This window comes from Cyphomyrmex costatus, unplaced genomic scaffold (assembly GCF_001594065.2).
Source record: "Cyphomyrmex costatus isolate MS0001 unplaced genomic scaffold, Ccosl1.0 scaffold159, whole genome shotgun sequence".
In the NCBI taxonomy this organism is placed as follows: Eukaryota; Metazoa; Arthropoda; class Insecta; order Hymenoptera; family Formicidae; genus Cyphomyrmex; species Cyphomyrmex costatus.
Genome location: NW_017275598.1, coordinates 787,283 through 811,556, shown reverse-complemented (window position 1 = coordinate 811,556; position 24,274 = coordinate 787,283). Strand labels below are relative to the sequence as shown.

Genomic DNA, 24,274 nt, shown 5'->3' with positions numbered 1-24,274 from the left:
ATCGCCAATCACAGAATCGTTCTGTTAGATCTGTTTACAAAATTTGTAAACAGATCTAACAGAACGATTCTGTGATTGGCGATCCGCCAATCCGCGATACGCGCGATACGCTCCATGGGACTGCACCCTGAGTATGTCGTAAAATGTTACGGCAGTGTTTGTGCTCAGACCCTAACATTGTCGACCAAACAGTTAACACTCCAAATGTTAGATGGCGCGCAATTTCGCTGGTCGCAAGCCTTCTATTTTCCATTCTTCTTCTCCCTATTCTTTGGGTAAACCATGGTGTAATAAGAAAGGTGAAACGTTGCGCCGATGGGGGAAGGACTAATCACGTGATATTCACGTGACCCGCTGTATCTACCAATCCGGTGTGGAGCGAAAATACATAATTCCAAATCTATTTTAATTCCAAATCTATTTTTAAGGGAATATGTATTAATATTAGAGGTGGCGAATGAGTGAGCTTGGTGTCATTTTGTAGCTAGGAAATAATAAAAATAAATCCAGAGGCACGTGTAAAATGACAGGTTCCCTAACCTGACGTACAATTCAAGATTTGTATCTTTATTTTTATTTCCTAGCTACAGAATCACTCCAAACTCACTTTTTCGGTAGCTGTATAATAGTAATAAATATTCTCTTAAAAAAGGATTACGGGAAAAATGATTGTTAAAACCTAGAACTTGGAGCAAAGTTTTCCTCGCTTTTGCACGCGCTCGAGGGCCCTTCAAATAATAACTCTACCGACATCGATGATTCAAATAACCAAAGTAATAAACAAGATTAGTAAGCCACTAGCAACAGATATAATTTGAGCATTTTTATTACATTTTTAATCAATATAAAAGTAACAATTATTCACTACACAACAATATTCACTACACATATATAGACCAACACAGTCTCATAGATCACACGTGATCACACATATACGATGCACATATGCAAAATCTCTCCAGCAGTGATTGGCTTTTTCGTTTTGCTACTGCACAACTTTGGAACGTTTCACCTTTCTTATTACACCATGGGGTAAACGAATAACGCAGATTCAAGAAAAATGGCGGATGAAAGCGAAGATCAATGGTTATACGGAGATTCCACCGACGGCAAGGAATATACTTCAACGAATATTCAATTAGAGGTTCCCCAAAATGATTCGACACTCACCGAAGTTCAGGAGAACTTGCAAATGCAGGAAGATCAAAAAGTGGAAGGTGTTGATGAAATACCATCTGAGGTATGATCTAACCTCTCTCTTGATCGTTTACAATTAATTGATTCCCTTCAAGACATTATGCAAAGCTATCTTATCTTTATTTCACTATCGAAGATTTAGTACGTTTGATATTTTGTATCATGTACAGTCTTTCTAATTATGTGTGTATGTAGGCACATATTTTAATAATTCGATGTAACCTGTACATGAACAGTAAATATTGTATTTTCAGTGTTTTACAAGGTACAGTGTTATAAGATTTAAAAGAAAGTCGGAGACATCTAACTTAGCTTTCAATCTAAGAGAAGAAGAAACTTGAGCAATACACAAATCAGTTAGGAAGAAAAGAAAGAAATAAATTTAGTATAAACTGTTTAATTTGTATATTTTAATATACATATTATATTATGTATTTGAGGCTTTCACGGGTATTTTCTTCAATTATACCAGAAGGTTTATGGATTATCGCTGTGTCTTTCTTTATTATTGATGCCAACGTTTCGTGAACCATGCCGTTTACTTTATCAGGACGAGGGATACGCTGATACTGTATCTGCGCACAAGTATCAGCATATTCCTCGTCCTGATAAAGTGAACGGCATGGTTCACAAACGTTGGCATCAATAATAAAGGAAGACACAGCGATAACCCACAAACCTTCTGGTATAATATATATTATATTTGTATCTTACTGAATATTTAACCTTTTCATATATTTTAATATTGTTCTTAAAGAATTTGTTTCTTTTTATAGATACAAGAAGTTACCGACTCTCTTGGTGATGGTGATGAAGAATCTTCTTTGTTGAATAATGCACAAGAAGAAAATTTAGATGTAAGTAAAAACGGGACAAGAGATGCTTCTAGTCAGGAAGATGGTGAAGCTGCCAGTGAATCTGATTCCGATGACGATGTACATGTTGTTATTGGTGACATCAAGTCAGCGCCAACATATGGTAATTTAAATATCAAGAGAGGAGGATTGCTAACAAATACATCTGGTGTATCGGATAAATTGAACAAACAGCCAGGAAAGTTCAGTATAGATGAATTTGAAACTATCGGCGTTATCAATGGGATACCAGCCCATGAATTCAATTTAGATCAATTGGAGGATAAACCATGGAGACAACCTGGTGCAGATATTACAGATTATTTCAACTATGGTTTCAATGAAGACACCTGGAGAGCATATTGCGAACGTCAGAAGCGAATGCGAAGCGAGTCTGGAGTAGGATTAATCTTAAATGCTGGTGGTGGTGGTAGTAATCCAAGTGGCATGAGAATGCCTCAAGTGGCAATAACCAATGACAATAGCAAATACTCTGGTATTATGGGTCCTAAGAGAGCTGGCCCACCACCTGGAAGAAAAATGGCAGGAACTATAGATGTTATAGGAAGCTCTGGTTTAGCTTCCAGAAGAAATCTAGATAAATCCCCACCAAAGGGAAATGTTATACAAGTTATGACTGCCGACAGGAGAGAATATTCTAGAAAACCAGGTTTCCCTGACATGAGCGTACCGCCTCCTGGAGCAGGAATGCCACCGCCACCATTTGACATGCCTCCACCAGGATATGCTGGAGAACCGACGCCGTTTTATATACCAGAAACTGATCCATATTATCAGAGTTATGAACCTACACAAGACAACCAATGGGGCAATGACCCAGTAAGAATGTACAATATAAACAATTAGTGAAAATAACATTATATATAGAAATTTGAATTTATCTAATGTTATATTATATAATTTAAAAACTGCTATATATATTTAACATTAGATAATTTTATTCTATAATATTTTAGGAAATGTTTTACTCCGAAAAAATAAAGCTAATTTTTTTCTTTTTTAAAGACGTGGCAGCCGACAAATCTAGCAATTCCGATGACTGAAGGTGAAGACGACAAAGATATGGGACCTAAGACGATACCTACAATGGTTCCACCAACATCCATTCCACCTTTGATGCAGCCGCGTGATCAAAGGGATGGTAGAGACCGGGAACGAGACAGAGATCGAGACCGAGAAATGGATTCTATGAGTAGAGATAGGGACAAGGATAGAGATCGCGATCGTGATAGAGAAAAAGATTCCATGATGAGAGATCGCGATAGAGATAGAGATTCTATGACGCGAGATGAGGATCGAGAGCGTGATAGATCCAGATCTCAGTATCGACATAAAGATCGGTAATAATAATATATATTCTTTCTTTTTCTTAAAATTTTATATCAGACACTATAATGTGTTTTCTATAAAATATGTTAATATATATTAATTTTGATACTTTTAGACATCGACATAGATCAAGATCGCGATCTCGTAGACACAAATCGAGATCACGGAGTCCGACTCGGTCGCGTAAGAAGAAATCTAGACGCTCGGATAGAGAGCGTTCCAAGGAAGAAAGTGAATAAATATGTGTACACATAAAACCTTTCACTGTTTTAATTTACGGTGTCATAGCATATGAGGTGCATCATAGAATTAATTAATGATCATTTTATATAAAATAAGATTTTGATTGTTGAACATCGCATCAGTAAAACTATTCGTAAAGCTAATTGTAAGATATATAAAGTTAATTGTCAAATATAAGAAATGAAATATTTACCTGTTCTTGCGGAAGTTATAAAAATAATATAATTTTTGACATGAGTAAATTATTAATGCAAACAATAAAAGTTGGATTTACAGATTGATTGAAGATTGAAAATTTTTTACGTTATATTATTTTTAAAAAAATTTTTTTAATTTCGTCGATGCAAAAAATTAATAAAACGGCGAATAAATTCCAATTTATCTGAATCACTCAAAATAGAAATCATCTGATTGAATACTCTTAGTCCGGATCTACAATAGTTTCAAGTCTAAAGATGCTTTTTCATGCGCAACACGCTGCAGCAGCAATTCGTTACTATTGGTTAAGAATTTTATGTAAGCTAGACGACGCACTTCCGGCGCAAAATACATTTTGCCGCAGATCGTTGAAGTTGAACCGAACGAACAGCAAACAGCAAGCGGCAAAATCGAGAAAGCGTACAATATGTCCGTCGTTTCATTATGAAAATATTATTTATTGCAATAAATATTAGGAAAATAAACGAAAAATGGCTTCGGATAAGGTACGGATACATGTTCGTAAATTAGATCATTTTATACTTTATTTTTCGTACCTTATCCGAAGCCATTCTTCGTTTATTTTCCTAATATTTATTGCAATAAATAATATTTTCATAATGAAACGACGGACATATTGTACGCTTTCTCGATTTTGCCGCTTGCTGCTTGCTGTTCGTTCGGTTCAACTTCAACTAACTGCGGCAAAATGTATCTTGCGCCGGAATTGCGTCATCTAGCTTACATAAAATTCTTAACCAATAGTAACGAATTGCTGCTGCAGCGTGCTGCGCATGAAAAAGCACCTTAAGGCTGGAGTCACATTGAGCGGAAATCTACAGCGGAACGGAACAGCGAGACCAATCACAATCACAGAAAGTAAAGCAGTAAATGATTGTACAGTTCTGATTGGTTTCACTGTTCCGCTGTAAGGGTCCAAACACAAGCTTTATATTACATAAAACAATATAATATATATAGGCTCTTGTGATAAATCAACACAACATATAAACATTTGCCATAAAAGAGCCAACACAAGTAATTCGTGTGTAACAAAAATTCTTTAATATGAAATTAATTAAATACATAGTCACTTATATATAAGTGACTATGTATTTAATTAATTTCATATTAAAGAATTTTTGTTACACACGAATTACTTGTGTTGGCTCTTTTATGGCAAATGTTTATATGTTGTGTTGATTTATATTACATAGTGCATAAGAGAATCAGCCAATCAAAGTATTTCTTTTCGTTGAAGTAGAAGGAAAGGAGGGCTTCAGATTGGTTGATTCTCTTATGCACTATGTATTATGCGTTATGCAAAAGTCTGTGATCCCCGCTTAATTTCCGCTCAATATGACTCCAGCTGGTTGCGGTCCACTTAGCGCTTCAAACGCTGCAAAGCGGCCGCCGCTTACGTTCTCAACTGTGATTGGTCAATTCGCTTACTGATTACGTTTTCGGCCTTACGTTTTTCTATGTGCCATGGGCTTAGTTACGAGCACACCATGTTTCCTTAGGCCGGAATCAGATCTCAAAAATTGAGATTAAAGATTGAAAATTGAAATTTGACCAATGATGATAAAGAAATTTTAACTCCTATTATTTTGATTAGCCACAATTCAATCTTTCAATCTTCAATCTCAATTTTCAATGCGTAGTCTGATTCCGGCCTTATGGCTCCAGCACACTGGAAACGCTTCACCGCCGCGCCGCTCTGGTCTGTAGGCTCCTTTACGGCAGTGCTTATGCTCAGCCCTAACGCATAATGTGTAAAGCCCGATCTAGAATTGCGTAAACGTAGCGTAGTTGTAAGAATTGACTAATCACAGTTGAATACGAGGAGAATGTTCGACTGTCATTGGTCAATTCTTATAACTACAATCACTTATAACTACGTTTACGCAATTGTAGATCGGGCTTAAGGGAATAAAGCGTCTGCTAACATTAAGCTGGTTCTACATTGGACGCAAGCAGCAAATTGCATGGACGCAAGTTTGTTGCGACAGCCAATCTCAAGCTTACATTTTTAAATCAATGCTTCAGATTGGCTGTCGCAACAAACTTGCGTCCATGCAATTTACTGCTTGCGTCCAATGTAGAACCAGCTTTACTGCGCATACGTGAAATTTGTCCAATTGTTCACGTTCATCCTGGTTCATCCTCTTATTTGCAGACGCGGCCATTTTACCAAGATTGATTTTGGTTCATCCTCTTAAAGTAAAACCCTTGACTATATAGTCAAAGAGCAAAACGGGACGAAAAAGAACGATTTTGGTTGATTCACACCTCAATTTGCTCAAGAAATATAGTTGGTATGTTAATTTTCATAACATTTATACGTAATTTTATAAATATCACAATTTAACAAACTTGCTAATGAGAAGTATTTGATAGTAAGTTTTTATTTGAAAGTGATAGATGCTGCAGAAACAATTTGTCAAAATATGATAACATAAATGAAAGTATAGGTTAGATCTTTGCATGCAAAACACGCGCGCGCGCACACACATACACACACCAGTGTCACATGGAGTAATGACTACCACTTCAAAATCTATAAAATATTTTTGAAGGTGACAAATTTATTTATATATAATATCATTGTATATATAAGATCCACTGTAAATAAAATTTAGCAAGTTAGCAAAGCTAGCAAAGTTTATTACATTGTGTGTGTGTGTGTGTGTGTTTGATAGTCCATTTAATAATCTTTCTCAAAAACGATATTAAATTTTTTTCATTTTGAAGTTGAAGATGCCAAAGTCAAAAGAATATCTCTCTGACAGTGATGATAGCAGTGAAGAGGTATTTATAATTTATGATAATTATTTACTTTAATCCTGAACTCTATCGAGTCTAATTTCATTACTTAGAAGCTGAGGATTTAAATAATTACCTTATATTCAAATATATTTCACACTTACATTTTTTGTTTATAGGAAGTAAAATCAAAGAAAAAGCAAAAAAGGGAAAGAGAAGATGATAACAAAATGACAAAAGATGAGAAAAAACCGGCAAAGAAGGCAAAAACTGAAGACGAAACTGTTTGGGATTTGGGCAACAATCGTCAAGTAAACGTGAGAAACTTTAAAGGCAAATATTATGTCGACATCCGAGAGATGTATTATGACAAGGACGGTGATTTAAAACCTGGGAAGAAAGGTAATAGTTTTGTAATTGTTTTAGATAAAGTAATAATAAGGCTCTATAAGAATAAAACAAAATAGAACAATTGAAGGGCTAAGAGCCAGTTATGTAATAAAAAATGTTTAATTTAAAGAGAAAAATAATTTTTTAATAAACTTTACAGCTGATAATATATAATCAATTAGAAAAAATATAAAAAAATTTGTCAAAATATTCAGAAAAATTTATTATAAATTTCAATATTTTTATAGGAATATTCTTGACTATGCAACAGTGGCAAAAGTTCATGGATGTTGTGGAAGAGGTGGATAAAGTGGCCAAATCAAAAAGTTAGAATTTTATTCTAATGAATTTCAATTAAAAAATGTTTTTTTCAATGTTAAGATTTTGAAAGTGTGTCACTCTGTATTTTTTTTATTAGATTACAAGTATTTTTGTGAAACTAAAGATTATATAAAATATAAAAGTGTATTATTCGGAAAATTTCTCTATTTATTAATAAAATTATGTTTAGCATTTATTTGTAATAAAAAAATTAAACAATAATAAATAAATTAAATTAAATATTTTATTTGCTATTTATATGTCGAATAAAATTGTAATATCCTGAAAACTAATATATCTGATTTGTCATAAAATTTTGTGTACTGTTCTAAATCATAAATTATAATGTATTATATAATGCCATATATTACTGTGTATTTTTCAATTAGTAGTATCATGAATGCCACGTTATGTACTACAAAAATATAATAATTCCAAGTATTTTAGGATATTTGTTAAAGTATTCCTGTTACTATAATATTAAACAAAATTTAATTAATACTGTCAATTATGAATACAGTCTATATATAATAAATTCTGTGTTGTCATAGATAATATGTAACCTATATACATACATGTGTATACATATATGTGTAGTATACAATATATATATTCAATTAAAAATTATAAATAAATTATATATAAATTAATTTAAAAAAAATATTTTGTGTCAAATTAAAAGAAAATAAATACTCAATACAAAACCGATATTAAAAAAATATTTAATTAAAGAAATGCTTATCATTGGAAAATGATGACTTGAAGAGATATATAAATGTTAAATAATTTAAATTATTAGTATAACAATATATATACTCTATCTTCACTTTTAATAATACTACATATAATTATATAAAAAATAGCAAAGATGATATATTTACATTTTTATACATATACATATATACAATAAAGAGAGCATTTATTCAGGTCCATGAACAGTAGATAGGAATTTATTCAGGTCCATTTCATCTAAGTTACTAAGTAATGCTTGTGGATCAGTCGGGCATTTCTTTTCAATCTAAATAAAGAATTATAAACACCATTTTACTGTATAATAGTAATATTAGAAATAAGTATAAATTATTTAAATTAATTAATTACCCGTTTTGTTTCTTTTACTTCTGACAGTTTTCTCTTTCGGCTTTTGGTAGTGATATCTGAAACTAAAACATTTTATACCACGCGGTATCTGATTTTTACGATAAAAAAAAAACAAGTTTATGTTATCAAAAATAAAAAATTTTTACAATCTTACCTTTTTCCTGCTTATCCAGTTTTTGTTTTTTCTTTGTATCAGAGTGCTTATTAGTTTTGTTTGTTGCAGCAGTTTTAATCGTCTTTTTAATTTTAGTTCTTGATGGTTCATCTACAGGAGATGATGTAGCCAAAGGTCTTGTGGTATTATCTTTTAGATTAAGTACGTCCTTGTCCGTCCTAGGTGTTTCGCAAACTTTTTCATTTTTTGTGCGAGGTTTTTTATTCACTGTTCGTTTTTTAGGCAGGAGATTAAGTATTTCTTCGAATTCTGTAGCTTTCATTATCTTTATGCACTCAACGGGGTTCGGATCAGAGAGATCTGCATAATTAATTTCGATCTGTAATTCATGTCCACTATATCTTCTTCTTCTCTTTTTCATCGGTATACTATCGTCATATACGAAGTGATACTCTGTTTTATTATTATGAACATCGGCTGTTTGGTGCGACTCATTATTACTTTTGTTTTCTGGTTCACTCTGTTCTTTGTGTTGTTGTTCAGCTTGATGACTTTTACTATGATTTAAATGTTCCTTTTTAGACGCTGGCACTAATTGTAAACATTGAAGAACGGTCGATAATTCCTGCTTTTCAACATTGGCGTTCTCCTTGCCCGAAGCTTCAACAAGATTAGAATTTTGAATTTCTGTATCGATTGTCTTGGCTTTATTATCTTTTGTCGAAGATGTTTTATAATCATTCTCCTCATCACTGAATAAGTCGCGCTTCACTTGATCCACCTTATATCTTAATATTTTGTAATCAGATTTATCATTCAAAAACTGTCTTAATTTATTTTGTTTATCTTCCGTTTCATCATGCTTTCCTTTATCCGGAGCTGATGTTTCTTGTAGAATATATTTCTCTGAATTTTCTGTTTTTGATACTTGTTCTTGTACATCGATATTTTTAAGTGTTTTTCCTATTTCATCTTTGTCGACATTATTTTTAATAACATCTTTGGAATATTTTACCGTTGGACGTATAGTTCGATTTCCTCTACCAAACTTCTTTAAAGCTTCTGAAGCTGCTTTGTTTGTTAAATTGCGTTTACGCTTTGTTCCACAAGAAGAATTCAATTTTGAGTTATCTTTGATCTTAGCCATGATGCGTTGTCGTTTTTCCTCTAATAAATGCCTTTGCATTAATTTATTATGCAAAGACGTGCTTTGTTCGCACGCGGATTGGCATTCATCTTTATTCGATTTCGGTAACTGGATCGATGCTGGCTGAATACACTGTATATCTATTATCTTTGGCAGTGATCTCGGTTTATTAGTTTGTATTTTACTGTTATTCTTTGCCGGTTTATTTGATTTTAATAATTTTTCGTCTTTTGTCATAATTGCCGATATCTTTGTCGTTAAATTAATCATTTCTACCCCACTTTTTGAGCTGCTAGGCGTTTCCGAAATATCAGCCTCATTTAACAAAGTTTCATCTTTAGCTGGAGTTTCTTTTAATGTATCCTTTAACTGATCGTCAGTTTTCGTAATCGCGAATACTTTATTTGGCGAAGACTCCGTTTCAATCGCATTATTTGATTTTTTACGTGTATTTTGTATATTCGTTGAATCATTTATATTTTTCGATGCGTTAATACTTTTTTCCGCGAAATCGCTACTAATGTCTGTGCATGTTTTACTTGGAGCTTTGTCACATTTCTCGTTTGGAGAACATGTATTCGAACTGCTAGATGTAGATGACGAGGACGACGATGATGACGATGATGTGTTGGACGACGAGCTACTCTCAGAATCATTGTGAGAATCGTTGGCATCGGTTATTATTTCTTGATGCTGACTTATGCCTTTAAATTCATTTATCTGTATTAGATCCTCGTGGTGATCTGTTACAATGGAAGCGTTGAATTCTGCGCTTCCTGAATCTTTAGAAGTAGACGCAATTTTGAACTCTTTGATAGCTTCTTCTTTCGGTAAATTCTCTTTGATCACTTCGAACTCCGTTATCTCTAATTTAGAAGAACATGTCTGATAAGTATTACCAGAAGTGAGACTATTGTGCACCGAATGTAATTGTACGTGCGATGAAGATAAAATAGGTGACTCGTGTATACTGTTGTCTTTTGACTTATTGGTAGATACCTTTAGATCAGACTCCTGAACTTGCTCAGAAGTGGGTTTATAGTATGGGGAATTGTATTCGTCTCTTTTTATAACATCTCTAGTCATCTCCTCTTTCGGACTTATAGCTATGCCCGGAGTTATCGGAAATTCTGGGGTAGCAATAAAACTACGTATTTTAGAAGAATCCTCGCTAATTTTGATAAACGGAGTAATTAGATTACTAGAAGGACTCAATACTCTTGGCGTCGGTGGAGGACCAGATATGTTGTCAAATTTTCTAGGTGTCTCCAAACTTATCATATCCGGCATACGCAAGATATGTTGTGTACTATCTACGGATAAAGTTCTCGAAACTTCAGACACTTGCATATTGATTTGTGCGACTTCCATGTTTTTTTCTTTTTCGTTATCAGACTTCCTTAAATTAGTCGAAATTGTTTTTAGTTGCGCATATTTTTTTACAGGTTTCTTTTCGGATATTGCTGTATCGTTGCTAGACGCGTTTATACTTTTTGTTTTTGCCGCACAGATGTTAGTTGAAATTTTATCGGATTTGTTCGTCATAAAACTTACAGTATTAACAGTAGTTTTTGTTATATTTTCTTTCTCATTACTTTGCGGCTCTGTTATTTTTATGTTTTCTTGAGAATTATCTTTCAGTTCATTGATTTCTTCCGTATCATGTTTAAACTTTACTTTTGATTTACTACTAGTTTTTCTGTCATCGTTGCTCTTCGTTGATCGAGAACTGTATTTAGCTTTCTTACATACCTCATTATCTTTGACAGAATTTTTTTTCCTCTTTACGGGTTTCTTGGTATCCGACTCATCTTTCTCTCTCTCTTTCTCGTCTATTTTATTCAACTCTATATTCTTACGTAAATCAGCATCCCAATTTCCTGCTAAGGACTTAGACGGCTTAGGTTGAACAATTTTATCCTCCGAGGAAGAACAAGATGCGCTTGTACTCCCATGTGGAGAAACTTCCCCTATAATAACACCAACCCCATTGTACTTATCCCAACCACCCATAAGTTTAGGCGCAGGGCTTCTAGTAGCTATGGGAATTCTATAAGGCTGACTAACTTTTATTGGACTCTTCTGTTTTTGAGCGGAAGTATTAGAAAGTGCCGGTGATCTAAATAATGAAGTCCTACAAACAGATTTCAAACGTTTCACCGATGTAGACGAAAACTGAGAGTTTCCATCCCCGTTCGTTTTTCTTGTCGTTCTCGTAGGAGTGCTAAAGTCAAGCGCCCTTATGTGACTACTCCGTTTGCGCGGCGTGGACAAGCTTAATCTATGATTTTTGGATCTACTTTTTAACAAAGATTTCGGAGTGCGTTTGGTAATAACATCGGCATTCTTAGGTAACTGTTCGTTCCTATTATTTGTCGTATTTCCCATATTTTCTATCACAGGCGCTAAATCAATGTCTGAAAGATTATGAGTTTGGCTGATTTTGCTACAATTAAATTTTAAATATGGAGAAAATCCGCTATCCGATAAGCTGATGTTTTCTTCCAGATTGATCATAGGCATATTGGTACTATCCAATAACGTTTTAGCGCTCATCTCATTGGCATAAAGCGTTATCGATTCACTTCCAACGAGTTTATTAATTTGCACCGGTTCTACCGGATGATTTAATACCTGTTGATCAATATTGACGATAGGTACCGTCATGTCAGTTTGGTATACATTTGTTGAACGTTTATTGACGTTATCGTTTTTTGATTGTAATAATTCCACTTGGTTCACAGGATCGTTTGGTTCTTCTATTATGGATGACAATGTCTTAGTTATAGGTAATTGTTGTGCCACATTTACTGTCCTTAGATATAAAGTTTCCATAGTTTCATTAATTCTGTTTGGATCTTTTGGAGCAATCGGAACAAAACGCGAAGTGGAAGTTGATGTAACAGTTGACGAGCGATTTATCAAAAAATTATTCATTTCGTCTTTTGAACATACTATCAATGTTGGCATAGCCATGATTTCGTGTTCTGTTATAGGTTGAATTGTATTGGACTCGATAGAATTAGATTGATTATCACTAGTTGTTTGATCGCGTTTAGGTTTCGTAGGTCTTAGTCGTTTTATCGATTTTTTAACTTTAGGTTGTACATTATTACTTGCAGGTAGAATAACATCATCAGTTTTCTCTATGTCTAAGGGTTCTAATGGCTTTACAGTGTCATTCTTATTTATCGTAGATATCATTGTTTGCATTTTTTGTTCATTATCGTCATTTACAACTATTAATTCTTTTTCATCAAGAGTCTTTTTGTTACTATCAGACACACTATTAATAATATTAGCATTTATAATACTCAATATTGCTGCTGCATTTTGATCTTCTAAAGTATTCCGATCTTTCTCTTGATCTTTCGTTTTGTCGATTTCGTCTTCGATTCTATTATATTGTTGTCTTGAAGAACTACGAAGTCTGTGTTTCAAAGGAACATCCGTTGTGCCATTCTCCGTAAATACTTTAGTATCTATTACCACTGGATCTGCTGAGTTAATATTGTTCTTATCTGTTTCCATTTGATTTTTTTGTATTCTAAAAATATTACAATATATATTTTAAAAGTATAGTATTTAATTTAACAAGAAATATTCAAAGAATATAAAGTCCATACGCACTCATTAGCAGGTGTATGGCTTAACCTTCCTTCACCATCTTCCTCTGGACTTGTATCTGTTTCTGTATGCACCCCAATGGTTTCAGCAATAAATCGTATAAATACAGGGTCGGACTCTGTTGTTTCAACAATTGATTTAATAGCATAATTCATCTCAGCCATAAATGAAGTGTTCCCTTCACCGATAATTGAATCATTCAAATTGTCATCTTTCAAAGATAACTCTGTAGGAATAATTGCTCTGTTGATGTTCTCTGCAATACATTGTTGTAATTCTTCACGATTCAACATTTCCTTTGTTAATATCTGAAAATTATATAAACATGCATATAGAATATATTTAATGATATAATGCTGTACACTTATAGTGATTTGGAAAGTAAATTTTTGGAAATTATAATGTTGAATATTGTATTTGTGTAAATATAGAATAAATTATTAGTAATTGTTTTAATGTAAATAATACAAACATACAAATAGAAAATTAATCACTTAGATGCTTACACTAAGATTTTCAATAGGCACATCATTAGATTCGGACTCTGATTCAGGTATTTCATAAGGAATAGTTTGAACTTCTGTACTAGAAAAACTCAATAATTCTTCCGTACTTGTAGCTGTAGTATATTGTTTAGGTAGTGTACTAATTATATTGTTTTCTTCTTTTCTTTTATCGTCAATGTCCATTTCGCAACTTCGTACACTTGAAACATCATCTAAATAAAGAAAAATAAAGCTATAAACTTGTCTATTGATTTATATAATTGGTTTGCTGTTTTTATAATTCTACCTGAACTTAACCGAGTACTATTGTTCCTATTACGTGTAGCAATACTATTTTCAATATTATTTTTATCAGAATCACATTGTCTATGAAGTTCCTGTGCGAAATTTTCATCTCTTTTCTCTGTATAAGAGAGAGCAGCGCAATCTATCTGTTTTAATAAATCAATATTTCCAGGCAGATTTTCTAACAGTGTTGTGTCAACATTGTGACAACTCGCTGCTATATTTAGACATAAGTTTTATCAAAATCTTGTTTATATTATATAAACATTGTAAATCAATAAAAAAATAAATAAACATACGTGGGCTCATGATCTCAGATTGTTGTACTAAATTTAATTGAGATTTAATACTACGTTTAATTCGTTCACTATTACTATGATGCCTTTTCCGTAAATTGTTTGCAATAACAGGTGAGCCATTTGATGTTTGTGTATTACTCTGTAAAACATGGAAAACATGTTATATAATTTAAATATTATTAATGTTTATATATATATTATACATATTGTACAGCTTTTCTTTTTAAAACTTCCCTGTGAATGCCTTTCCATTATGTTAAATATGATAGATTTCTGTAAATTTAGAATACTGTGGAAAATAATTAATCAAGCTAATGATAAGTTACCTGTGAAGGTACATTAATGTTTACAACAAAGCGTTGACCACGTGGTTCTTCTACAAGAAATTTGAGTTGCTCTATTAAATCTCCACAGTGCTTTAACTGTTCACAGTCAGTGGCTTTACTTAACCGTTCTTGAACTATAAGAAATAGCATATGTTTTGGACGTAAGCTAAATATTTACAAAATATACTGTCTAGATCTATTTATTATTGTTACTTAAATTTAAATTAAATATTTAATTGACACTATATTATTTACTCATAGAACTGATGGCTGACAACTTTTCTATAATATCCATCAATGTTAGACCATTAACTCTAGTACTAAATCTCCTTCCACAAGAAAGTACTGTACGGCATTCCTGCAAGTGCGGAGATGTCTCTAAAAACAGTTTAGCTGCTTCAAAACATTTTTGATCTTCCAAGTAACCTAGAAATAAAAAATTTTTAACACGTTTACTACATAATCAACCATACAACTTGATCAGTACTATTAAATAAAAGTAATATATGAAGTAAATTTTTGAAGTACAAAAACATTCCTGTACTGTAATACATGACAAATATTATTTTCTTTGTTGCGCTGTCTAAAGTTCCATTCTTTTCAAAATTTAAGCATGTAAAAACATAGTTAAAACAAGCAAACACACCCAAAAAAACATACTTAATAAAAGAGTTTTTCTATTTCTATTAAGAAAATTTTAGTACAGTTATATAATATTTATATGCTTAATATATATCAATATTACTCTTAAATGTAAGATACTTTGCTACATTTTATGTTTGCATGTATTTTAGATATGAAGATATTAAGAAGACAATACAGTTGCGTGAAAGAATTCGATGGCGTAAAAAAGATATATTCTTTCACGCAAAGGCAGCGAATTAATAACATATAGATTCTTCTTTTTTTATTGATTCCTGCCTCCAACGTCTAATGGAAGGCAATACGATCAAATCACGTTATAACACATAGATAAGAAAGGCTGCAGTCTTCCTCAAAAAAGGGATGGCGTTCTCGCGGGAAAGGTTACGCGCGATGTTTTGGTTTTAATTCTGCTAGATCTTACCGAGTACCAGTCGCGCGATCTCGGACGGTAGTAAAGCCTCCATGATAGCGTCGAATATATCTCTCAGGAAATTTCATCGAAACATCACAATTTTAAGGTAAACGATATACTATTCTCAAATACGTTATTGCGTCTCAACAGTGGCAACAAATGGCAAACATGCCAAACATTTGTAATGCATTGCTACCAACGTGTAGCTTCTCGCTTTTCTCAAATTCGACATTTGAGTTTAAAAAATGAAAAACGCTTCACTGTTCTCTTCTCGAAAAGGAACGAGACTATTTGTTGCAATTATCGTTTACACAGACATTTAATTACAGATTTTAATTACAGGTATTTGGAATTTACATCAGCTCGTATTTTTGCGCTATAATTAGAAGATTCATTTAACGTCGTCGAGCGTAAGATTAAGTAGAAATGTAAAAAGAACAACACTATTACGGCTTGAGGGAATATCACCCTGTTTTTTCAACTTATATTTCGCGGCTGTATTCGAATCTTCCACTCATAAATCTCACTATTTTTACAATTGACATTATACGGGACCATCCGGACGCCGCAGTCGTCGCGCCGGAGAAAACAAAATAGCTACAACTGGACTGAAGTTTAAAGTCACTAGATTTATAAAGTACCGCCCGGACGACACTTTTCATCGTGCAGTCACATGGAGTCAGAAATAACGGAACGGAACATTGATAGAAAAGAGATAGAACAATCCTATCTCTTTTCTATCAATGTTCCGTTCTCATTCCGCTCCGCTTATTTCTTTCTCCATCAGGACGCACCCTGATGAGAGACGTCTCGCATGCACAGAACCACGTAATGTAATAAAGCGCGATGATGAAATGTATGTAGAAGTGCGATGTAGGTTAGATTTTTATATTCCATCAGTTTTATATAATTAAAAATATATAAACAAAATATTATATATATTAAAAGTTTTGTATTTTTAAAACTTGTTAAAATGGAGAATTTGAAGGCAACTGTGTAGAACCAGCTTTAAGGCCGCAGCACACACTTTTGCATGATGCATAATACATAGTGCATAAGCAAATCAACCAATCAAGATACTTCTCTTCCGTGAAGCGGGAGGAAAAGAAGAATTATTTGTTGATTTTTTTATGCAATTATGCGTCGTGCAAAAGTGTGTGCTGCGGCCTTTAAATGCGCGCCTGAAATGAAACGTAGCCATGTTGTTTTATAGGGGACTTCTTTCAAAATCGCTTGGCTACACTGGTCTGAAGCCTGTATGTAGCGTGATTACGGTTTAACGTACCTTGTGTTATTTACACAGTTTGTGACAAAATGTCTACATACGGATTAAAATATTATCGAAGAATAATCTAAAATATTTCTGCCAAGTTTTTTTTATTTTTCTTGTATAATTGTCTTTTCTAACGTTTATTTAAGGTCACTATAATCTCTGTGACTTTATCATCTGCGTTTCTAAATTGCTGTCATATCGTCGATCTATTTATTTTGATCAAGAAGTTTACACTGATTTACACCGTTCGTAGGAACCAGGATCAATAACACGAGCAAGAAGTGTCTTTGATATAAATTGCTCTTGAACGTACCCTGTTATTGGAATATTTGGTTGTCACATTTTTGTTTATCAAATATAAATAAAGGATTTCTGCTTTCACAGCTGAAATACGGTATGATTTTTTGTAATAATTAAATCAATAATAAAACAAAGTTATCAACATTGTACGTGTTAACAGAATGTTTAACCTAACTACAATTCAAAAACAAACTTGGAAAGAAAAGGACCCTAGGAGTCAAGCGCAGATAACTTTACGTAAACGCCGATATATATCAAGCAAAACTTACTTATTATAACAATTGTGCTTACATGTGCTAACTACAATTATTCTAATGTAATTTTTGCGCTTTACACAATGAAGAAAAATTTGTATAAAAAGTATAAATAGTGTTACAATTGAATTAGATAAATGTAAAGAATTACATATAATATGGGTGAGTCTTTTAATTTATCAATCGATTAATTGTATTATGAGCAAATGTAATTTTGTTTTTTAAAAACTACATTTACTATATAATGCAACTAATTAATCAATGAATTAAAAATTGCTCTATACATATTGATCATAGAATACAATTATAATAGAGAAAACGATTTTAGATTTGATCATTAAATTATGAATAAAGAATTATTAATACTAACTGTTATCTGTTAACTTATGTTTTAATCATAAAAATTGACCAATAGCAGTCAAATGAAAAGAGAATAGTTGACTATGATTAGATCATTTTTACAAATTATGGTGTAATTTGTCAGATTACAATCAATATAAATGATCCATATGAGTTGAAAACAGATGGTTGTAACTAAATGTTTTATATTCCTCAGGTATTGGAAATGGGTTGGGTATTTGAGGTAGCTAAGATGTTTCTCTATTTATCATTTCCTGTTGGAATATATCACTATGTCAATCAGCCAGCCTACTTTGATAAATGGGTGATACAAGCAAAAAAGGAGTACTTCCCAACCGAAAGTAAACAAGTATATGAGCAAATGGAAAACTTTATTTACGACTTTAATGTTAACATTGAAAAGAAACATTTGGATGCTTTGGAGAGGCAGAGTAAAAACAAACAGTGAAGAAAATATATTGTAATGTTTTGATTGTGATAGCAGTAGTAAAATTTATTTTTTTGTACAAAACAAGAACATTAAAATATCTTTAGATAATTAGCAATTAGTAAAAATAAAAATATTGATGAAGATTGTTTTTAATCCTCATATTTTTCTTTAGAAAAAAACTTAAATTTTGGATTTGTAAGAAAATTAGTTTATTTTTTCTATTTTTTAAGCATCTTATTTTATGAAATTTTTTTGTAAAATATTTTTATTGTGTGTGTAATATACTCTTTATTATTAAGATATTTATTATATAAGATTTATTGTATAAGATACTTTTTATTATTTAAGAATAAATATAATTGAGCGGAATATATTTTTACATTATAAAAAATTAATTGTTTTTATATTTTGTTCCGTTTTTGAGGGATTAACAATATCATATGTCTTTGAATATCTTTTTATGAACGTGTATTTTATCACCAACAAATTTATGGTGCATGTTATGAAGGATACGAGTTAGTCTAGGTGGCGTTTGTTCATATAGAGGAAAGAAAACGATGGTGTGCTGTTTAATACCTCCTCTAGACCTCCTCTAGACCAAGAGTCAAGAGAGAATCACCATGCTAGTAACATCTGTGTAATTAACCCGCATGTCACTTCCAATCAGTGAAATGTTCGGCTAATGTAAACAAAATGGTTTAAACTGTTCGAGACTCCAACGAAAACACGCCCGTTGTCGTCCCGCCAGGGTGCCGTGTGTCCGTCATCATGTGGAAGTGCCACAAATGCGGCAAACCCGTTTATTTCGGTGAGTTTTTGCGATTTGCAACTTGTCAAAGCGACATGCTCACCCTGACAAGTATCATGCTACTCGCGATTTGGAGCAAAACGATCGATTCATTTTGTTACTGGACGTCATGAGTATCATTCGGACCACTCGGTTATGTATTATATTTAGAATAAAGTAAAGAATCAAAACTGCTTGTTGTTGTATTATTTTGATTATTTATAATTTAAAATCGGTATACGTTTGTATAATAATATAAAATAATAATAGGAAATTCGTTATCATTAATATTGTAACTCTCAGAGAAAGTTTAAATTTTAGAATACGAATAAATATATCAACTTTTTAGCTGAACGTAAACAGTCTTTGGGATATGACTGGCATCCAGAATGTTTACGATGTGAGGAATGTGGAAAGCGATTGAATCCTGGACAACATGCAGAGGTAATTTAAATAAATAATTTATTGTTTTTTCAGTTATAAATTTATATTGTAGCACATATAAAATAATTATAATGTATATTCTGTTATTGTATTAAAATTAGCACAAAGGTGTGCCTTATTGTCATGTTCCTTGCTATGGAGCACTATTTGGACCTCAGTTATTCGGTCATGGTACAAGAGTAGAATCACATACAAGTTTTGGAAAAAAGGAAAGTCGACCATCTTTACCAAGGTAAACACGTATAAAAATCCTATATGAATAATTTAATATACATTTTGTATTATTTGTTTTAAGATAGTGTATAATATTGTTACTTTGTGTTCATTGCTTTAGTATAAATCTAAATTTAAAAAATCGAAGGATTTCTATTTAAAATAAATTTGCAAAATCACTACAGTCGAATGTTTTACTGAAGAAGCTAAATATTTTATTATTTAGATAATCTATTATTTAAATAATTTTTTAAAAATAAATATCTTTTTAGATCACATTTAGAATCCAAGTTGAAAGTTTTTAATCAGTATTATGAAGGCAAAAGTGGAGGAATTCGAAGTCGTGAGGTATAAAGGCTTTTCAAAATATTTGTATTAAGTTCTTATTGTAAAGAATATTTTTCTGTAAGCAAAAATAAATAAAATTTAAAACAGGTTAATGGAAGATTGATACTAGAAGGTGCATTAAGAATTTATTGGGGAGTCCGTGGTGTAATTCATCTGAAGGAAGATGACGATCAGCGTACAGTAGTTACTGCACGAAATAGAAACTCATGCAGGCACAGTGTTTCTGAGGTTTGTCATTTTTATTTGCGTTAAGATTTAATAATATCTATTTATTGCTTTTAATTATAATAGGATGTCGAAGATGAAGATAAGGTAGATGAGCTATCTAAGAACACATTGGATAGCAGTACGGAGAATAATGCAAAGTCTGTTCCAACATCGCCCGATCATTTAAAGAGTCTCACTTTGCCCATGAAATTGGATGTTAAGAACATGGAATGGGATGAATTAGACGAACTCTTACAGGTTTCATTTTTAATATTTATATTTAGTTCATTAAACTGGTAGATATAAACTGGAGAAGTATGATTGTAGGTGGAACGAAAAGTCGAAGATGGTAATAAATTATATCAGACGATGCCTGAGAATCTTCCGTCAATAAGTTCGCAATCTAGTGTAGATACGCCACCACTCTCGTCTCAGTCGAGTCTCGATCGATCAGATTCCCGCGAAAATTCAGAAACGAGCAGCCCCAATCACCATACCACTAGCCGAGATAACGATAGTAGCTTAAATAGTACACCAACGCACAGCATAGGTAGTTCTTCTAGTACAGACACTCCTGTCTGTAATTTAGGAGCTTCTAATCGAAATGGAACGCTTCGAAGAGTAGAGTACTTCGATAACTTGGAAAAGAATCCCAGCAACAAGTCAATTAGTACCGACGATAGTTGGATCGAAAAGGGTTTGAATCGATCGTTGTCCGGTCCTGATTGTCTTCAGAGACATAGAACTGATAGTGACACGGATTCAGTGAATTCTTTGCAATTCAGGGAGGACGACAATATGACTATGTCTACAGACAGCGGATTAGAAGTATTCTATCGCGAATATTTATTCTATCGGCTTCATAATTTTAAGTGCACGTATAAATTTATCTTCTAATTGCAGCTGGATGGTGTCGTTTTGCGTCGTAAACAAGGTTCCACTGCGATCAGACGACGTCCGGGCGGTAGACGTCAATCGCGAAGTCGATTACGACGTCGTTGCTCGATCAACGGCCACTTTTACAACCGAGAGACTAGTTTCTTCACACCGCCTCACGGGTCGCAGATGTCCGTTTGGGTGACGAGTTTAGTGAACACCCAAGAAGTTATTAATCTTATGCTGGACAAATATAAAGTCGATGCCAAGTCTGATAACTTTGCATTATTTGTAGTCCGCGACAATGGTGGTAAGAAAACTGCGATTCTCTAGGAAATTGATTTATTCGTGATTATATTTTTTTTCACTATATGCAATTTGTATTATTTTCAGAGCAAAGAAGATTGAAGGATGACGAGTATCCTTTAGAAGTTCGAGTAGTCTTGGGTCCTCATGAGAACGTAGCACGACTGTTCCTGGTCGATAAGTTGTCCACGCCTGAGATCAGTTCCGATGTCGCACAGTTTCTTAATTTATCTGTAGCAGAATGCCATGGTATACTACAACGTTATCATTACGAAGAGGAACGTCAAATTCTTGTCTTAAAAGAAAAGTGAGTACATAATATTTGTCAATATAAGAATCGCAATATTATAATAATTCGATATTTCAGATATAAAGAGATGCATAGAAGAATAAAACAAAGAATGGAGGAGCTAAAAGTTCGTTTATAAATAGAATCATGAATGAATGTTCACATGGATATCCACGCAATTATTTTTATAAGCGCTTAAAAAATTTCTCTGTAAAAAATATTCATGTGGCAGGAATCTATAACTATAACTCGTATCATGCCGAAGGTATGTATTGCAGTAACATGACATAATCCACGACATAAAGCATTTCTGAAATACCATACAATATACGTCTACATTTTTGTAGCTTATGGGCTTTCTGCAATAAGCTATTATCTAGGTTTTTAAGTCTTAAATCATAAGAAATTAACCAATCACACACACACACACAATCGAATAAGAAGAATAATCGATTATGATTGGTCAATTTCTTATAGCTTAAGATTTAAAGCTTAGGTAACTTATTGTAGAAAAAAATTCCATAATACTTCGATATGTTCTCTTTCTCTCTCTCTCTCTTCCATTTTAAATTTTTATGTTGCATTTATTCTATAATTGTTACATATGAAATTGCTATTAATAGTATACTTTAATATGGAGATCGAATCTCTAGTGATTTTATATCAAATTTTTGCGTTTATTACACGAAATTATATACACGCACAAGCGCGCGCGCGCGCACACACACACACACACACACACACACACACACACACAGGGTGTCCCGCAAGACTTCTCCAATCTCGTACAGGAAGGTAGATAAGATCGAAATAAATACAAAAGTCTCATACCGTTTAGCGAGTCTAGCAATATTATTACAGATATTAATTTTTGAAATTGTACTAATGTGTGAGCGCGTTTTGAGAAACGCTCCGGCCACACAAGGTATAGCCTGGCCCACTTTTTCAGACATAGGCTGCGTTGGCAGCGCAATTAGAGAGGCAAGAGAGGTAGCGCGCTATAGAACTTCTATATTTATTTCGATTTTATCTATCTTTCTGTGCGAGATTAGAGAACCCTGTATATAAAATAGACGTAATATGTAAAATATGTTATTCTTATATTCCTGTTATATAATTAATTAAAATTAATGAAAAATTCAGGAATATTTTCAATTTATTTTGTATTGTAAGCAAGGATTACAATATTATATTAAGAATTCAAACAATATTAGTATAAATTACTAGTGCTGCAATAATTATTGTTTATAAAATTAATTAAATTAATGAAAAATCAAGAAGAGGTATATTTGATATTTTTCTGCATAAATGTTATTTATAATCACATAAAATTTTACTGTCATGATGGATAGAACATTGTGTTTTATCACAATTTTTCAGCATTCCGACATCTTGATGAAGTGATAAAAAAATAATGAAAACATATTTTTCTATCGGTTTTTAAAAGAGATCCGTTTAATGAACGAGGAGTCATTTATCGAATAGATGTCGATAATAACTGTTAAGAATTTAAAGTCTTCTATCCTTTGCATGTCAACGTGGCCCAGATATAAGTGGATATACATGTATTATGTATTCAGCCATACACAATTGCTGTCAGATATATTCTGATATAGCAATCCGAGACTATTGTTATGCGAAATAAATTACAGAGCGCAAAACAAAATGCTACATGCAACAATTAATCGTCAAATATTGTAACACGTCGCGAATCTATGGAATCGCCGTTTCAAGCTAGTCATGTTTCACGCTTAGTCACTGATATCGATTGCATCCATCCCATTTTCATCTAAAGGCTAAAAGCAACATATACTGAGCCACGTTTACGTACATTACAAAATACGTTCTATATGCTCTCGATCTGCCAGTTTAGAATATTAAATAACGAATGCGCCGCGATACGCATGAAGATATATATAATTTAGTCTATCAGAATTGTATATTAAAGGATTGTAATAATCTCCTAGATTGTAGGCGGCTTTTACTAGCAGTAAAAAAATATAATCCTTATAATCATATATTGATTAACAGAATACATCGCATTATTATGACGTTAGAATAAGTTTATAATCATTTTCTTTCATGATTAATCATTTTCTACTGCTGATGAGCAAATATATACATAGATGTATGTATTTTTTTCTATTTTGCCGATTAGCCAGATAAAAATACTCCAAAATAACCATGACATATTGAGTGTATTTTGCTCTAAACAGGAAGTATAAAACTGAAAGTAAATATCTGAGCACGAAATATTGTAAAAAAAATCCAATTGGATTAACATGTAATGTCGTTAACAGAATAATAAAATAATATGGTTGCTTCTTTTACACGTATATCTTCGTTCTGTTTCCTCTCGATTTGAAAAAAAAAGAAATTATTTTAAAAAACTTAAAGATTAATCT

The 24,274-nt window shown here is 32.6% G+C and overlaps 5 protein-coding genes across 6 annotated transcripts; 4 read left to right on the top strand and 1 right to left on the bottom strand.

Moving 5' to 3' along the window:
* Positions 1 to 906: 906 nt before the first annotated feature.
* On the top strand, positions 907 to 3,766 carry Fip1 (Factor interacting with poly(A) polymerase 1). The gene is made up of 4 exons (XM_018536779.1): positions 907 to 1,240; positions 1,974 to 2,891; positions 3,078 to 3,412; positions 3,517 to 3,766. Exons 1-4 carry the CDS (start codon positions 1,061 to 1,063, stop codon positions 3,638 to 3,640), a joined length of 1,557 nt encoding a protein of 518 aa, XP_018392281.1. The 5' UTR covers positions 907 to 1,060; the 3' UTR covers positions 3,641 to 3,766.
* A 2,260-nt stretch (positions 3,767 to 6,026) lies between these two features.
* On the top strand, positions 6,027 to 7,406 carry Ssb-c31a (single stranded-binding protein c31A). Its single transcript, XM_018536786.1, has 4 exons — positions 6,027 to 6,160; positions 6,597 to 6,653; positions 6,788 to 7,010; positions 7,247 to 7,406. Exons 2-4 carry the CDS (start codon positions 6,603 to 6,605, stop codon positions 7,327 to 7,329), a joined length of 357 nt encoding a protein of 118 aa, XP_018392288.1. The 5' UTR covers positions 6,027 to 6,160; positions 6,597 to 6,602; the 3' UTR covers positions 7,330 to 7,406.
* An 832-nt stretch (positions 7,407 to 8,238) lies between these two features.
* LOC108771499 (serine-rich adhesin for platelets) lies at positions 8,239 to 15,834 on the bottom strand. Of its 2 annotated transcripts, none has more exons than XM_018536816.1 (10): positions 15,792 to 15,834; positions 14,981 to 15,151; positions 14,726 to 14,859; positions 14,400 to 14,538; positions 14,102 to 14,317; positions 13,816 to 14,027; positions 13,313 to 13,617; positions 8,575 to 13,229; positions 8,421 to 8,482; positions 8,239 to 8,337 (listed from the first exon to the last, which is right to left on the bottom strand). In XM_018536816.1, the coding sequence occupies exons 1-10, from the start codon at positions 15,832 to 15,834 to the stop codon at positions 8,239 to 8,241; spliced, it is 6,036 nt and encodes a 2,011-aa protein (XP_018392318.1). The 2 variants fall into 2 exon arrangements, with proteins under 2 accessions (XP_018392318.1, XP_018392320.1); XM_018536818.1 differs by having other exon boundaries at positions 8,421 to 8,476.
* Positions 15,835 to 17,158: 1,324 nt separating this feature from the next.
* On the top strand, positions 17,159 to 18,476 carry LOC108771480 (protein PET100 homolog, mitochondrial). The gene is made up of 2 exons (XM_018536789.1): positions 17,159 to 17,449; positions 18,166 to 18,476. The coding sequence occupies exon 2, from the start codon at positions 18,175 to 18,177 to the stop codon at positions 18,415 to 18,417; it is 243 nt and encodes an 80-aa protein (XP_018392291.1). The 5' UTR covers positions 17,159 to 17,449; positions 18,166 to 18,174; the 3' UTR covers positions 18,418 to 18,476.
* A 585-nt stretch (positions 18,477 to 19,061) lies between these two features.
* Rassf (Ras association family member) lies at positions 19,062 to 22,073 on the top strand. The gene is made up of 10 exons (XM_018536769.1): positions 19,062 to 19,207; positions 19,536 to 19,630; positions 19,732 to 19,862; positions 20,116 to 20,191; positions 20,279 to 20,419; positions 20,483 to 20,656; positions 20,726 to 21,226; positions 21,302 to 21,584; positions 21,668 to 21,887; positions 21,948 to 22,073. Exons 1-10 carry the CDS (start codon positions 19,168 to 19,170, stop codon positions 22,006 to 22,008), a joined length of 1,722 nt encoding a protein of 573 aa, XP_018392271.1. The 5' UTR covers positions 19,062 to 19,167; the 3' UTR covers positions 22,009 to 22,073.
* Positions 22,074 to 24,274: the final 2,201 nt, after the last annotated feature.

What these genes read in the sequence shown, in the direction of transcription:
- LOC108771480 (XM_018536789.1), top strand. Translation starts at nt 18,175, where the DNA reads ATGGGTTGGGTATTTGAGGTAGCTAAGATGTTTCTCTATTTATCATTT.
- LOC108771499 (XM_018536816.1), bottom strand. Translation starts at nt 15,834, where the DNA reads ATGGAGGCTTTACTACCGTCCGAGATCGCGCGACTGGTACTCG. An exon ending in ACATTAATGTACCTTCACAG is followed by an intron (nt 14,539 to 14,725) that starts GTAACTTATCAT and finishes CATGTTTTACAG; the next exon opens with AGTAATACACAAACATCAAA. An exon ending in TGCCTATTGAAAATCTTAGT is followed by an intron (nt 13,618 to 13,815) that starts GTAAGCATCTAA and finishes TATAATTTTCAG; the next exon opens with ATATTAACAAAGGAAATGTT.
- Ssb-c31a (XM_018536786.1), top strand. Translation starts at nt 6,603, where the DNA reads ATGCCAAAGTCAAAAGAATATCTCTCTGACAGTGATGATAGCAGTGAA. An exon ending in GTGATGATAGCAGTGAAGAG is followed by an intron (nt 6,654 to 6,787) that starts GTATTTATAATT and finishes TTTTGTTTATAG; the next exon opens with GAAGTAAAATCAAAGAAAAA. An exon ending in TTTAAAACCTGGGAAGAAAG is followed by an intron (nt 7,011 to 7,246) that starts GTAATAGTTTTG and finishes ATATTTTTATAG; the next exon opens with GAATATTCTTGACTATGCAA.
- Rassf (XM_018536769.1), top strand. Translation starts at nt 19,168, where the DNA reads ATGTGGAAGTGCCACAAATGCGGCAAACCCGTTTATTTCG. An exon ending in GAGGAATTCGAAGTCGTGAG is followed by an intron (nt 20,192 to 20,278) that starts GTATAAAGGCTT and finishes AATTTAAAACAG; the next exon opens with GTTAATGGAAGATTGATACT. An exon ending in CTACAGACAGCGGATTAGAA is followed by an intron (nt 21,227 to 21,301) that starts GTATTCTATCGC and finishes TTCTAATTGCAG; the next exon opens with CTGGATGGTGTCGTTTTGCG.
- Fip1 (XM_018536779.1), top strand. Translation starts at nt 1,061, where the DNA reads ATGGCGGATGAAAGCGAAGATCAATGGTTATACGGAGATTCCACCGAC. An exon ending in TTGATGAAATACCATCTGAG is followed by an intron (nt 1,241 to 1,973) that starts GTATGATCTAAC and finishes TTCTTTTTATAG; the next exon opens with ATACAAGAAGTTACCGACTC. An exon ending in CAGTATCGACATAAAGATCG is followed by an intron (nt 3,413 to 3,516) that starts GTAATAATAATA and finishes TGATACTTTTAG; the next exon opens with ACATCGACATAGATCAAGAT.